Source organism: Anomalospiza imberbis, chromosome 2 (genome assembly GCF_031753505.1).
Source record: "Anomalospiza imberbis isolate Cuckoo-Finch-1a 21T00152 chromosome 2, ASM3175350v1, whole genome shotgun sequence".
NCBI classification, from domain to species: domain Eukaryota; kingdom Metazoa; phylum Chordata; class Aves; order Passeriformes; family Viduidae; genus Anomalospiza; species Anomalospiza imberbis.
The window spans coordinates 51,789,071-51,804,158 of NC_089682.1; the positions used below are offsets into that span (position 1 = coordinate 51,789,071).

General features: G+C 47.2%; 1 protein-coding gene across 2 annotated transcripts in view; it reads left to right on the forward strand.

The window, feature by feature from the left end:
• COL8A1 (collagen type VIII alpha 1 chain) overlaps positions 1-12,247 on the forward strand; it is an 87,889-nt gene extending 75,642 nt beyond the window's left edge. For both annotated transcript variants that reach the window (XM_068180987.1, XM_068180988.1), the window contains 2 exons: positions 6,519-6,834; positions 8,609-12,247. In XM_068180987.1, the coding sequence (XP_068037088.1) occupies positions 6,522-6,834; positions 8,609-10,515 (2,220 nt within the window). In that variant the 5' untranslated portion in view covers positions 6,519-6,521 and the 3' untranslated portion in view covers positions 10,516-12,247. The remainder of the gene's footprint in view (positions 1-6,518; positions 6,835-8,608) is intronic.
• The last annotated feature ends 2,841 nt before the right edge of the window (positions 12,248-15,088 follow it).

The window sequence follows — 15,088 nt, forward strand, 5'->3', positions numbered from 1 at the left end:
GCTCTTGAGCATGTACAAAATTATTTGGCATGCAGAAGGTTTTGTTTTTTCCTGTCTCTGAAAACACAAGTTTCCACTAAAATTCAGTCTCTGTGCAGTACAGGGTACCCTCAGGTCTCTTCAGAAAGTACTAACTGACTGACAAGTTAGTCCTCAAAGAAGTTAATGATCCAGAGATGAATTTAAGCTGTGATGAAGTTTTGAAATAGTGTCTTTGAAAACTGTGGACAACAATGTGCTGGGAAATTCACTGCTCAAGTCAGGTACACTTTGCAGCACCTGTGCTGACAACAATCAACATTTGCTTGATTCTCACATCTGAAAACACCCACCCTTGAAGTCACAACAGTTATTCACTGGAATAGCTTTGTTCATTCACTACAGGAGCTAAAGCCTAGATAGATGCTCTTCTAATTTTGCGCTGAGAATTCTTCCAAAAATGGTAGCTAGCTAACAGAATTAGTTTACAAATGCCAACACCCCCATCCCCAATTTATAAGCCCAGTGCTTAATTCAGTGCTTTTCATGTGGTGGAGACCTTAAGAAAGACATGTATGTGGTGGGGGGGTGCACATGTTTGTGAGCACAAATCAGTCAGTGGTATGAGGGATCTGTATTGTAGAAAGCAGGGACAGGCTAGGTACTTGTTCTCAAAGTAGCACTAAAAATGAAAATAGAAAAAAAAAAAAAGTGCTGTCACTTTGTGAGGACTTCAGTTCTCTCTTACAAGCCCTTCTGTGACATCTCTTGAGCTGCCATGTACCTTAGTGTATGAACTGGAGCCAGCCAGTGGAAACCCCCAAAGAGCAGCTGTGCAGCTCACCCACCAGCTCTCTGCAATGCCGTGGGGCTGCTCCTTATGCACCTCAACACTGCCATTTCCATTGAATTATTACTGCTCTTGCATGTCTCTGTATGACAGACACTTTAGTGAAGGGTATAATGCTCCTGTGGGATTGGATACACCATTGTAGATACTTGGTAATAGGATCTGTTATCAACGTCACTCCAGAAGTCACCCTAACCACTTCTGATCTCAAGACAAAAACACGCTGGAGAATTTAGCTTTTTATCATCTATTTTTTTAGTAGCACTCTTCTGGGAACAAAATCTCCAGAGTCACTAGGATTTTTATTTTGCAGCACTCATTTTCCATGTGGAAACCAGAGCACTAGCAAGGCCATCCCCCCAGTGCAGTGGGGAACTGGTGCCTGCAGCTTCAGGCAACCCCTATGGAAGGGACTGCAGGGAAAAGACTTCAGGTCACTGAGATCTACTCATGCCTTATGCCTGTTTGGGAAATACAGCAATTCAAAAGGAAGGGCTGGTAAGTTAAGCCCATGGGAGTAGTCCCTGGGTGAGTATCTTAGAAGTTCTCAGACAACCCAACGTTGGTTGCAGAGTGATGACTTTCCTGTAAGAACCAATAAATCAAGGTCTAGTTTCCACTCTTTGCAAGACCACCTATGATTTCAAGTCCCCAGTGGATGGGCATCACTCTTTCCATACATTCTTTACAAAATTAGGCTAAAACAGCCATTATTTCTTCACACCAATTTAAGAATTATGACTGCTGGTACATTTTGTTTTGTCTCCTGTTTCTGCTGACAAACTCAAATAGCCAGAGGAAGGTCCTTTATAGTTTTCTCAGGAGAACAGCTCTACCAAAGAGATTATTGAGAAATATTTTCACTCGAGCTTTGCCTGTAAAAACTGTGTTTTTTCAGGGATTCTCTCTCACCCACAGAGCCAACGAGATGCCTTCACACACAAACAACTGAACACTGTAGTTTAGGATAATGTTCCTTCACCCTTAAGTGTCTTGTCCCACCCTAGGTAAAGCAGAATGTTTGTTGTGGCTTAATCTGAATGACTAGTGCAAAATGACATGTCACATTGTGGGAAGGCTCAGTGGCTCCTCTCCTCCATCTTCCTTCCAACACCCAAAGTCACAGTAAAACTTTGCTTTCTCCAAGCCCTTGGCTTCTCTAAAGGTGCACTCATGCCCTTACTAACGTTCTACAAATACACAGACACATTCCTATTGCTTTCTGACAAAAACCCTGGAAAATCCCAATCCAAAGCCAAATTATTGCTCCACCAACAGTCACCTTGGAAAGCATGTTAGACTGCATTACATGAATAGGTTTGGAGGTGATCCCTAAATTGCTGGGACTTGGGTGAAGGGGGTGGGAAGTCTTATACATTGGCTGCATCTTCAGCACAGGTTCTTTCCTCCTCAATCTGTTTTCCTTGAGTTCTGTCCCCTCTAGGAAAACATCTCCTTTTGCTGTTCAGAAGCTCTGGAGGACCTGTCCAACATTTAGGATCTGTAGGCTTCTTTTGAAAATCAAGAGCAAGGTTTTCAGTAGCTTTTAGGCATTTAAAGATGCTGGGGGTTTTCTAGTGAGGTCTTCAAACTAGAGCCGTGCACCCAGGCATTCAGAAACAAACTGCAAGGCAGAAAAAAACACACCTTCAACTTCTCTCAGAACATAAATAACTTTTTAGAGATGCTGAGCAGGATGAGAGGCAAAGAGAAGAAACTCAGAGGACTATCTCTGGCATCACTCATGCTTCTGGGCAGGCTTTCCCTGTAGTGATGGTATCTGACAGCAGTAATCCAGCAGCAGCACATATGACTCTACCACATCGCTCATCAAGACTAATTTTGTCTGATCCCTCCTTCCTTTGGGAGCAGGGGGAGACGAGCTGGGCAGACAGAACCAAACACAGGCTGTGTCTCCAGTACCTGCGGCAGACCCCAAGCCCCAGACAGCTCACGAGGCCACAGGGGAGGCTCTGACCTCCTCCCACAAAGATGTCAGCCAAGTCCCATCTAGCCCAAGGTTGTTCAGTAAATAAACCCCCACCTTCCACCTCAGCTAGTCACAGCCCCAGCCAAAATCAATAGATGAGAAGCAATCTGTCATTTCCAGGCCACACTGGTTGGGTTATGGATGAGTCAAAAAACACTACAGGAAACACAGATGTGGTGAGATCACCTCCTTCTCTGGAGCCTTCCTATCTCTACAAGTCTTGCCTGATCTCCCTCAAAATTTCCATGTGCGTACACAAAACCTTCTCGTGTACCTCATGGCCGTGCCTGTTCCAGTGCAGGTGCGTTGCGTGATGTTTGGCAGGGCCAGGCCAGCCTGGCACGAGCAGCAGGAGGCCAAGTTCACCCTGAGCTGCAGGCAGGCTGATGTCTCCCCGTAGGAAAGCTTTTTCAATTATTTCAAATACCTCCCACTCGCACACAAAGTCCATGTTTTGTAATAAAAACAAGGAGAAAATCTCATCCAAAGGAATTTTACCTATTTCCCCCTCTACTTATTCCACTGAAGTTATCTTCTTTTAAAAAACAAACCCCCCCCAAAAAAAACTGGCCACCAGAACAACAAAGTAGCCAAGACGCTAACTTAATAACCTCATTCTTCAAAATCCACCTTGCCCTTCATACTAACAGGTTTCAAAAACAGTCCTATATCATCCAGTATTTTATAATTTTTTTAAAGGCTTCACTGCATTTCTCCCTTCATACAGATAATGTTTTTCCTTTGAGAGAGATGCCGAGAATAGTGCAAATTTCCCAGTATTTGGGATTTTTCCTGCAAACTTGGGCAGGCATTACCCTATTCAGCTACAGAGAGGCAAAACTGTCGCAAGTTACTCCTTCTGTACAGAAAGGAGCAGTAAGGCCAAGAAAGACAAGGGGGACCTATTCCTGCCTCCCCCGTTCCCCCCACCACCACCAAAAAAAAAAAAAAAAAAAAAAACCAAAAACCAAAAGGTTGCTTAGGGTGCATGTGCCCAGATGAAGCTGCAGTGGGTTAGTTCAGTCACACCACCCCAGCCAAGCCACAGTAACTGATCATGCACAGGCTGTCCTCCCACTCCAAAGCTCACCATTGAGCTTTAAGCAGAAATACCACATCCCAAGGCCCTAATCCTTTAGCTCACAGCAGCACAGCCAGCTGTGGGCTAAAAGCTACATTAAACTCACTGGAGGAGAAGCATTTGCTGAAATGCTTTGCTGAACAAGGATGAGTGACTGTGCTTGGGCTTTAGCTACACTTACAAACTCCTGTACATCTTGGCTCTGGTTTTCTTTGCCACATGGCAGCTGGTTATGTCCAAGAATTCCTGGGAGGGAAAGTGACTGTAGAAACTCAGCTGTGCAGCATATGCTCCATCTGGTGTTTATTCATAGTATTTCATTTTCTTAAACAGGTTTGGTTTGCTGTTAACACATTTTTCCACCTTTTTTGTAGTTCATTCGTCTATATATGATCATTGTTGAAAATAACCTTCTGCTTGTTTCAACTACACCATTTTGATCTAGCCTCCACTTACACCTTCAGTAAAGATAATACACGGATTTCCATTTAGAGATTAAATCTCATAGAGCAAAATGAAGGGGAAATGTTTTAAAAGAGCAGCAAGAGTTTCCCCAGGTGCTTTGCTAACACAAAGTGAATAGAAAACTTCAAGCAGGAATAAAACATAAAACTTGAAGGACACATAGGGGAAAGTTTCTCCCCATAAACAATACTTCCCAGACATGAGGGCACAGTGCTGAGCCCCTTTGCCATAGACTGAGCTACTTTTTTTTGTCCTCTATGTCAAGCCAGGCTGCTGGGGAAGGACAGGAAAATAAGCAGGTGAAACAAAGCCCTTGCTGCCTCTTCAGGCTGCCCTCATCACACCAGAGCACTGCAGATTCTGGGAGCCAGTCCTGACAAGCAGTTTGGCAAAGCTGTGGAGTACAAAGAAATGCACTCAGGTTGGGTGATATGAAAAGGGCAGGAGGTCGTTCTCCTTAAAAATGCCTTTGTTAGAGTGATCAGCTCGGATGGGGGCCCGACGGGTCGCCGCTGCTTCCCGGAGTGGCACGGAGGAGGAGGAGCGCAGCTTTGTCCGCTTGACACGCAGTCAGAGCTGGGGATTCCAGCCTCACGGGAGCGGCAGCACTCCGAAGTTGCAGTTCTGGTCAGGGGTCCTCATACTAGCATGTGTCTCTGTGGGGAGAGCGAGACCTCAGCGAGGTTCCCGCGGACACTAGGACTGATTGCTCACCCTTTGCGGTAGCTTGAGTCCTCCCATTCCGTTGTGGCTCGCTGTTTTAGGGGTTTTTAGTGCTGCATGCGGTGTATGTCTGCATTTGCATGTTGCTCCTGATGTCACCTCCCCCTCACGGTCCGGGCTCCATTTTCTAGGAAGCAGCAGGTGTGAAACCCGACCCGACAGAAAAAGGATTTCTAACAAGAGCTGAACCATAGGTAGTTAACAGGGAATGGACTGGGGTAATTAACAAGGGCTGAACACGAGGTAGTTAACTGGGGTGAACGATGGGTGATTAACAGCCATTTAGCGCTGGCCGATAAGTAAACACTCTGCCACTTCTGAGTAGTTTCTTATTCATAACATTGGGTGCATTTGGATGCAAGGCATCTTTGCATGGTAAAAAAAAGGGACAGTGGCAACAGCCATCAGGCTTGGCAATTGCCATGTGTATTTGGAAAGGGCAGGAGTTGCATGCCAAATTTGGTTGTGGGGCAAATACTCCAACACACAGAGTCTCTTTTTACCACATGCTCTCCCCTAATTTGCAGTACTTGAGGGAGTTCCTTGTTCCTAATTTGCTGCTCAGCTGATGGTAATGCCCTTAACTGCAAAAAGAAAAGCCAGCAGCAGGCAGGACAATAAATCCCCAGCTAACATTTTGATAAAGCAAAAGAAAGCAAGCCCAACCCTGTTCTGTTCTGTTAGCAGGACTGGTGAGATGCTGGGATGGGCTGCCTTGCAATAGGCCAGGATCTGCAGTGGGGGAGACCTTTAGAAAATGGTTGAACATTCCCAGAGAAAGGCTTGGGTTGGCTGATCCTACCTGGAGCGGTGGCGGCCTAAGCAGGCCCACTTTTTCTGCAAGGGGGCCGAGAGGATCCCAGCCCAGCTAAGAGGAGAGCTGGCAAGGAGCCGTGATAGAAACAGACAGCCCATGGACACTGCAGCCACAGGGCACAATCCCAGGCACAGATACAAGCTCAGAAACAGAGCTTTCATTGCTGTGGAAATCAGAAGGGGAACTGACAGTACAGCTTCCTTGAGAAGAACACATTTAGGAAATCCCCACATCCCCTGCCTGCTCTTCCCCCGTGCCAGAGCTTGCAGCAGAGCTCCTCAAAGCTGTGCTGTGGCACTGACACAGGTGAGAAGACAGCAAACTGGGAGCAGGCCCCTGTGTGGAGTAACCACAGAGGGCTCCTCTGGCGTGGCATAAAACTAAATACATAAAAGGGCATTTGCTGTAATAGTACTGCTTGAGTAGAGCCTCCAGTAAACCAGATACAGGCCTGTTGCAGGATATCCTCCAGGGTAGAACACAAACCAGGGCCACTTTGCAGAGATTTAGGTCCAGTTTGCTGCAGAAAATGAGAACAGCTTGCCCTAGTGGGGAATGCACAACATGAAAAAACAACTTCTTCCAACTGTGTGTTTTGTGGTGCTTTTCACAGGTGATGGTCATGCTGCTCTTCCCCGTGCAGCTGCTGGCAGTGGCTGTCACTATTTACCTAGAGCTGGTGGGGTCTGCTCAAGGTGGTGCCTACTATGGGATCAAGCAGCTGCCACCTCAGGTGCCCCAGTACCAACCCCTCGGACAACAAGTACCTCACATGCCGCTGGGCAAAGAAGGCATCCCGATGCAGCACCTGGGCAAGGAGGTGCCCCACATGCCCTACGGGAAGGAGTACCCCCATCTGCCCCAGTACAGGAAGGAGGTCCCACAGATGCCCATGCTCGGCAAGGATATGGCTCCCAAGAAAGAGAAAGGTGGGTCAGCACGTCCCTCTCCACTCCTGCACGGTCCCATCTGGCGTGCCAGAGCACTGTTTGCCGTGGGGAAATTGAACATTGGAGCAGGCTGCTGCTGCAGGCTGGGCACAGCACCCTTATGCCCAAAGGGCTGGCCAGGCTCATACCTGGCCACAGGTGGACAAAACAGGTTCATGGGAGCTGTGGGACACCTCAGGGTCACCAGCACAAGACCACAGTCATCCTCTGGGCCGCAGCACACCTCTGAGCAGCCCTACCTGCAATGAGCCTCCAGCACACAGGTTTGCTCAGGTGCTGTTCAACTCCAGGAAAAACCTTGTCATCCCACCTGTTTGTAGGAGACCCTCTGATGGGGTTTCCTTCAGATGATGGTCCTGTCTGGATCTGCTCCCACTCTCAATGCAAAAAGCAGACATATGAACTAAGAGCCCCAAGGTTTGAATTTATGGGAACGTCACTGTTTTGTATGACTTTGTCCAGACCCTGTGATTTTGAGGTCTGCATATAAAAACATACAACTGCTCTTCAGACTCTAGAGTCCTCTTTCTGTAGGTTATTTATGGGTGTAACAGAGGCATTGAAAGTACAGAAGATTAATGCACAAGTCTGCACGTACAAGCCCTTTCCCTATTCAGTAAAGAAAGTTTGGACAGTATTAAGATATTTAAGAAAACATGAAAAAAGTCCAAAATACAAAGGGTGACCAGGAACAGCCAGTGTCATAAAATCATTGTGAGGACCACCAGCGTCTGTGCAACTGCAGACAAACTGGGTAACTTCGTCTTACTGAAGCCCCAGCTAACCACAGCCTCCACTGACTTCAGAGGAAAATGGAAGATTTCAGGGCCTATTTTTGGACTGTCTGAATGAGCACCACCGGCTTTAGTAAAATCAACCTATCTCATGAGCAAAGATTTTTGATGTGCATAAAACACAACAGACACAGGGAAAGTTTCTGCCTTCCAAAGAACAGTTGTCCTGAAACCTCATCTCCCGTCCTTCCGCAAATCTCTTGCTTCTTTACACATTTTAGAGCTATAAAGTGTTTCCAGTTAACCCAAAAAGCAGCAGCTTGAAAAATAGCCAACCCCAGCCGCAACTTCTCCCCCCTGACCTGCAATGATCAGTGGTCACATACATAAAAATGTGAGTTTGGACAAAACAAACCTTTTGCAAAGTGTTTAGAAGAGCCATAACTAGACATGGCTAGGCCAAAAGAGCTCTACTGATTAAGGCTGCAGGTTTCCAGTAATATTCTAATGGGAATCAAAGCCTTGGGAAAAATACAGACAAACCCTACGTATAAACGTCTTACTAATACAATCTTTTGTAATTGATCTTGCTCATTTACGCCACTCCAGAAAAAGCACTTTCATGCCAGGATTCCTCCCACAGCACAAGAGCACTGAGTTTCCTGCAAAACCTCTTAAAGGTAGATTGGTCTACATCAACATGGGACAAAATGCAGATTTTGCTGTTTAAGATTGTATAGGTAGAAAACACCACCAAAGCACAAATGTCTTTTACATATGATGCACAGTAATTACTTTGTGGAAGCAGAAGCATGCATGGAAGTTGGGAGTATGAAAAACAGTAGTAACATCCTCTTCATTCTCAACACCAACCTGTAACTCAACTAACTGTCTCTGTGTACCACAAAACCATGAGGCATCATAAAAAGCATATTCAATTCAAAACTGCCTGTTTTTTGAAGATGTGACTGCACTCACCTTTTATCTCTCTCCCCTTTCTTCTTTTCTTCCCGATCCAGAAATTCCCATGCGCAGTCTGAGGGGTGAGCAAGGCCCCCCGGGTGAGCCTGGACCAAGAGGGCCACCCGGGCCACCAGGATTACCAGGTCATGGTGTGCCAGGAGCCAAAGGAAAACCAGGCCCACAAGGATACCCAGGAATTGGAAAGCCGGGGTTGCCAGGGATGCCAGGAAAACCAGGGGTCATGGGGCCCCCAGGGCCAAGAGGGGAGATGGGGCCGAAGGGGGAGATTGGGCCCATGGGGATACCCGGACCGCAAGGACCACCAGGGCCTCATGGGCTTCCCGGCATAGGGAAGGCGGGTGCTCCGGGGCTGCAGGGTCAACCAGGGCCAAAGGGTGAGCCTGGGATGAAGGGGCCACCGGGAATCCCTGGGATCCCAGGGCCAAAAGGAGAGAAGGGGGTCGGGATCCCAGGTTTGCCCGGTCTGAAGGGTCCACCTGGGCTGCCTGGTCCCCCCGGCCCCGTGGGGCTGCCGGGGGTTGGCAAACCCGGCATGGTTGGCTTCCCTGGCCCACAGGGACCGCTGGGCAAACCCGGACCCCCAGGAGAGTTAGGGCTGCAGGGGCCTCCAGGGGCCCCCGGGATCCAAGGCCCTCCCGGCCCGCCTGGCATTGGCAAACCAGGCCAGGACGGCATGCCCGGCCAGCCCGGCTTCCCGGGCGGCAAAGGGGAGCAGGGATTGCCAGGCCTGCCGGGGCCCCCCGGCCTCCCTGGAGTCGGGAAGCCGGGTTTCCCCGGGCCCAAAGGGGAGCGAGGTGTGGGTGGTCTGCCTGGGCCCATGGGGCCGAAGGGGGAGAAGGGACACGCGGGGCCACCTGGCATGGGAGGGCCACCAGGGGAGCCCGGCCAGCCAGGCCTGCCGGGCATCATGGGCCCCCCGGGGGCCGCCGGTTTCCCGGGACCTAAAGGGGAGGGGGGTGCCGTCGGGCCACCAGGACCAGTCGGCCCCAAGGGGGAACCCGGCCTGCAGGGTTTTCCAGGAAAGCCAGGCTTTCCTGGGGAGGTGGGTGGCCCTGGGCTGCGGGGGCTGCCGGGCCCCACAGGACCCAAGGGGGAGGCCGGACACAAAGGCTTGCCAGGGCTGCCGGGTGTCCCGGGGCTTGTGGGGCCAAAGGGTGAACCCGGGCTCCCCGGTGCCCAGGGGCTTCAGGGCCCCTCGGGCATCCCGGGCATCGCGGGCCCCAGCGGTCCCATCGGCCCCCCCGGGCTGCCAGGGGCGAAGGGCGAGCCAGGCATGCCCGGCCCCCCCGGCTTCCCTGGGGTAGGCAAACCTGGGGCTGCGGGGCTGCAGGGACCCCCGGGAAAGCCTGGGGCGCTCGGTCCTCCTGGCCAGCCGGGGCTCCAGGGGCCACCGGGACCGCCCGGGCCCCCAGGTCCCCCGGTCATCATCCCGCCCACTCCACCAGCCGTGGGACAGTACCTGCCTGAGGTGGGGCCAGGGATAGAAGGCTTGAAGCCCCCTTACGGCTACAAGGGCAAGAAAGGCAAGGCTGGCGGCATTGTCTACGAGATGCCCGCGTTCACGGCAGAGCTGCTCACGCCCTTTCCCCGCGTCGGAGTGCCCGTGAAGTTCGACAAGCTCCTGTACAACGGCCGGCAGAACTACAACCCCCAGACGGGGATCTTCACCTGCGAGATCCCCGGCGTCTACTACTTCGCCTACCACGTCCACTGCAAAGGCGCCAACGTGTGGGTAGCGCTGTACAAGAACAACGAGCCGCTCATGTACACCTACGACGAGTACAAGAAGGGCTTCCTGGACCAGGCTTCGGGCAGTGCCGTGGTGCCGCTGATGCACGGAGACAAGGTTTACGTTCAGATGCCATCCGAGCAGGCGGCAGGACTCTATGCCGGGCAGTACGTTCATTCGTCTTTTTCAGGGTATTTATTGTATCCCATGTAAAACAAAACAGACACACACACAACACACACACAAAATCAAAACCTTTCTCCTCTGCTTCAAACTTTTATACAACAAAAGATGCATTTTATGACCACTTTGGACCATCTTGTACAAAACCAAAAAAAAAAAAAAACGAAGTTTAACATTATGCACAGCTAGTTATTAAAAAAAGGTGTGGTGAACATAACTAAAGAAGTGTATCAGGTTCATAAACAGTTGTTTTGCACCCAAGGGGGACATATTAGCTGTACATTATATATTTCTGCAATGCCATGCTTACTTAATTTCATTCACAGTAATTCAAGTACTAAAGTTCAAATCAGTGTATGTCACTCACTCCTGTTGCATTGATCATAGTTATGAGATGAAAAACAGTGACTTAAAGCAGAGTAGGTCAGACTCTAATTATATTAAAAATTGAGTGGCTTATTTGTCTGGGTGGGGGTTTTCTTGGGTTTTTTACAGCAAGTCTACCTGACAAGCAAGGATTCTCTTAGCTGGAGACTTGTATTTCCCTTTCCCTGTAATAAAATAATCCTGCAGGTGTGTTTTTTTTCCTGAACAATTTACTTATGATGGAAGAGGAAACCTGATGGCACAACCATTCCCCCTGAGCCTTCTCCAGCAGTCATTGGACCTAAAATGTCACCACTGACTTCAGCAGGCATTGTTTTCACCTCCAAATGCCACAGCACTTGAGAAGTCTCCAATCTCTAGTCTCACAGCTCAAGTAGATGAAGTCAATCTCCCTCATTTACTTGTGCCAAGTCATTGAGACATTTTGGCCAACACATGTTAGTACTTCAGGGTGGCATAAATCTGCTTGGATTTCTGTGCTTGTACCAAGAACCCATTTGGCTTGTTAGAAGAGACACCTATTCTGCCACTCAGCAGAAGCTGAATCAGTTTGCTCTTCAATGACTAGGCAAAGCAGGAGTAGCTCTGTTTGCTTAACTGATTTTTTGCTTGAGATCAACCAATAACTTTACTGGCAATAGTGATCACGCAAATTTATCCAAGAACTTGGTTTTATCTAAAAGCTGATTTCCAGTCCTTATTTATATGTTACCAGTTGTCAAGGAGAACCTGCAGGCCTCAATACTTTTCTGTACTTGAGGACAGCGACTTCTGTGCACAAAGTCTCTGTCTGCTCATCAATGGTGCTAATCTCACCTCAGCAAGTGTTCTGTTTCCAAAGGGCAGTGGCCCTTGCTGTGGTTCCCTGTACAGTGCTGCACATCACACACGGCTGCGCTAGTTCAAGGAGTTAAGTGCTCATCACTTCAATGTCTTTAGCTACTGCTACTGCTTTTGATTCAAAAATGAACTAGATTTTTTCATACAGAACTAAGATTGGATTTAACTGGCATTACCATTATTTAAATGCAGAGTTTAATGCAGTCTAACATTGACTAAGGACTCCAGTGATATAATGTGGTGCTTTATCTCAGAAATTTTATGGAACAGTGGCAGGAATGGACAGACAGTTTACCAGACACTGGTGACTTCAGTGTGTTCCCAGAATATATGAGATATGTCAAAAGCAAATAATTTTGTATTTAAAATTTTTGTACTGATTTGAAAGAAATATCTTATTAAATATCTTTAAAAATAAAACCAAAAACCAATTCTGTCTTCATTCAAAACTATCAGACGGAACCTTCATCCTGCTGAACTCATTTATCAGACCACAATGGCTCTCTGAAACCACTGACAGCCTGATATATAGGGGGGAAGAAATTAAGAGATATACCCTTTTCTCTAGTTCCCATCTCCTGGCAAAACATGCTCTAAGCCAGAGAGGGAACAGGTCCCATTTGGTGCAAGGGCACAGCAGGGTCTGGGGGGTACACAAAGAGGGAGGGGCTCCCTCAGGCAGCCCCTGGGGACAGATACTGCTCAGCATGAGCCAACATGGGAGTGCAGCTGAACAAGGCAGAGGGGCAGCCAAGGAATCAGAGGCTGCTGCTAAGGGCTTGTTTTGCCTGAAGAGGCAGAACTGACTGCCCAGGATGAGAGGTGCTGGCTCTCCTGATGTGGCTTCCCCACCTCACCTCAAAAAACAAACATTTCGTCCAAGCTGGTGAACTCCTGAACTGTCCATACTGAAAGGAATGCACTGAATAATTGTTAGCCAAATCTCCCTTGGACTCCCTGAAGCCCTCAGCATCTCTCCCTCTGTATCTAAAGCCATTTTCACTTTCTGAAATTCTTTAATCTCAAACCATCTTCTTTGTTCTAAGTCTCTTATTTTAGCATTCCCCCCACAGTCCACAGTAAGACAAGCATGATTCAAAAAACAATGAAAAATTCGAATCACAAGGATGCTGCTCTTGGATCTTACCCACAAAAAACATGTCCCAGCTCTGGTTGTACTCAGCCTGGAGTTAGATTTCTAGCCACAGTCCAACTTAACCCGCCTAGGTTCAAAAACTTTCAGCTGTTTGCTCTACAAAGCACTAAAGTTTGTTCCAAAACTCGATACCGTATCTGAAAACACCATTTACTTGGCACATCAATAGCAACAGCCCTGGGCATACCCACACACCACACTCACATGCAGAGCACCAGCCTTGCAAAAATAAGTCTGAGGACACTGTCTTTAACAGTTTATTCACAGGAAAATAATCTCCTTCCATATGTAGCATTCAAAATTTCACTTGAAACAACTTTAAGAATTCCTCAAAATACAGGTGGCACTTTAAAGGCATATAAAACTTAAGACAAATGGCAAATAAAATAAGTATTTCTCAATACCAAAAACATATGCTGAGCTTTGTATGTTCTTAAAAATCAGAGTCCACTTAAAAGTGAAGGTATTTATACTCTCCCCCAGAGCATTGCTAAAAAGGAAGGTATGGCATTGGAAACAATAAGTACCACATGCTAATAAACACCAGAGTTGTGATTCTGCATTAACACCATCAGTAGAGTCAATGGAAATGTCATTTAGTAACAGCTTTTAGGCACCCTCAGATTCATATTTAGTGCAATAGTCTGTGACTTCCCTTAATTATTACAGCAGAGGAAAAAAGAGTTTCCCAACAAAGAAACCTCCTGAAAGTCTGAGCCAAACAGAGCTTTCAGCCAATGTATGTCATCCTGCCTGTTCTGTGCATAGAGCTGTGTCTGTCTGACAGTGCAGCATTTTGAGAGGGATGGCAGATAAAATGCAGAAGCACCTTTGCTGTCTAGAAATTCAGCAGGCTGCCAGAGAACAGGAAGAGAGTAAGAAGGGAAGAGAACATCTGACTTCAGATAGAAAAATTATGGGAGACACTGGGGACCTACACAGTTACCCCATTATCAGACACAGAAATAAATCTGGCAGCACCCTGGGATTCAAAACTGGCAGCTTCATTTCTGATATGATTAAAAAAACACTGGATAGCTTTTAAAGGGAAGTTTCAGTGCAGATTTCATTTTTAGGAATGGCAAAAAGGTAAAAAAAGTCTTCATAGCAGCTCAGGCTCAGAAACTATCTAAATATTTGGTGTTAGCACAATTGTTTTTTTCTAAAAGCCCCAAGTTATGTCTTTGGTACAGCAAAACACCTGTGAAAATGTGTGCCCAGACAGAAGAAACACTAATCTGTGACCACTGCTGAGAAACACACTACACATGGGTGTTCCTGCCTGAATGAAGTTCAAAGCAAGACCTGTCCTCGAGGCAGAGTAGCAGGAATGATGTGCGTGAAGCAGGTGCTGGAACAGGGCTGGCTGGAACAGGATCCTACAAAACATCTTGTGGGGAGAAAAATTCATGACTTGGCCCACTGCTTATTATAGAGGAGAAATGCTACTGGCCTGCAGCTGGGCTTTCAAAAACAAACAAACAAACAAAAAAAAACCCCAAACAAACAAAAACCCAAAAACAACAACAAGCACCCACTATAAATACCCCATAGTTTATCAGCAGCATCAGATCTTGGCTTGATCCTGAGAGAACAAGTTTCATTCAAAATGTTACCCAGTCACTCAGGGACAAGAACTGTGGTGGACTCAACACCCCTGGCAGGAGCACAGAAGTGGGAGAAAAATATCCTTGAAATACTGCTTAATTTGAAAAGTAAGTCAGCCATACCACGAGAAGGCTTATTAGGATATAAAAATAAACAGCTGATGTGGATAAATGGTTGTAGAGAACATATTAAATTCATAGAGAACACCAAATATTATTTAAAAAAATATTTTAGGGAGATCAAAAAGCTGATGTGGTAAAAGTGAAGAAGATTAAAGGGATTTTTTTTTACGTACAAAGAGTTTGGGAGACACCATTTCTTTGCCATGAAGCTGCGTTTTCTTTTCAATTATTTTGTTTGTTCTGCTACAGCTAGAATCCAAATCCCATCCTCCCCAAAAAAGCAGAAAACCTACTAGAAAAACTGGAAAAGAATCAGTTTAGATTAGTAGGAAGAGTATCTCTGGAGATGAAATAAAGCAGAGAAAATAACCACATCTTCAAAAGCAGAGCTCCCTACCCACTTCCTGGAACTGGAAACGGGTGGAGAAGCAGAAGGATGCAGTCTGCACCACAAGAACTCTCCTCACAGTGTCTGGAACAAATTCAACAC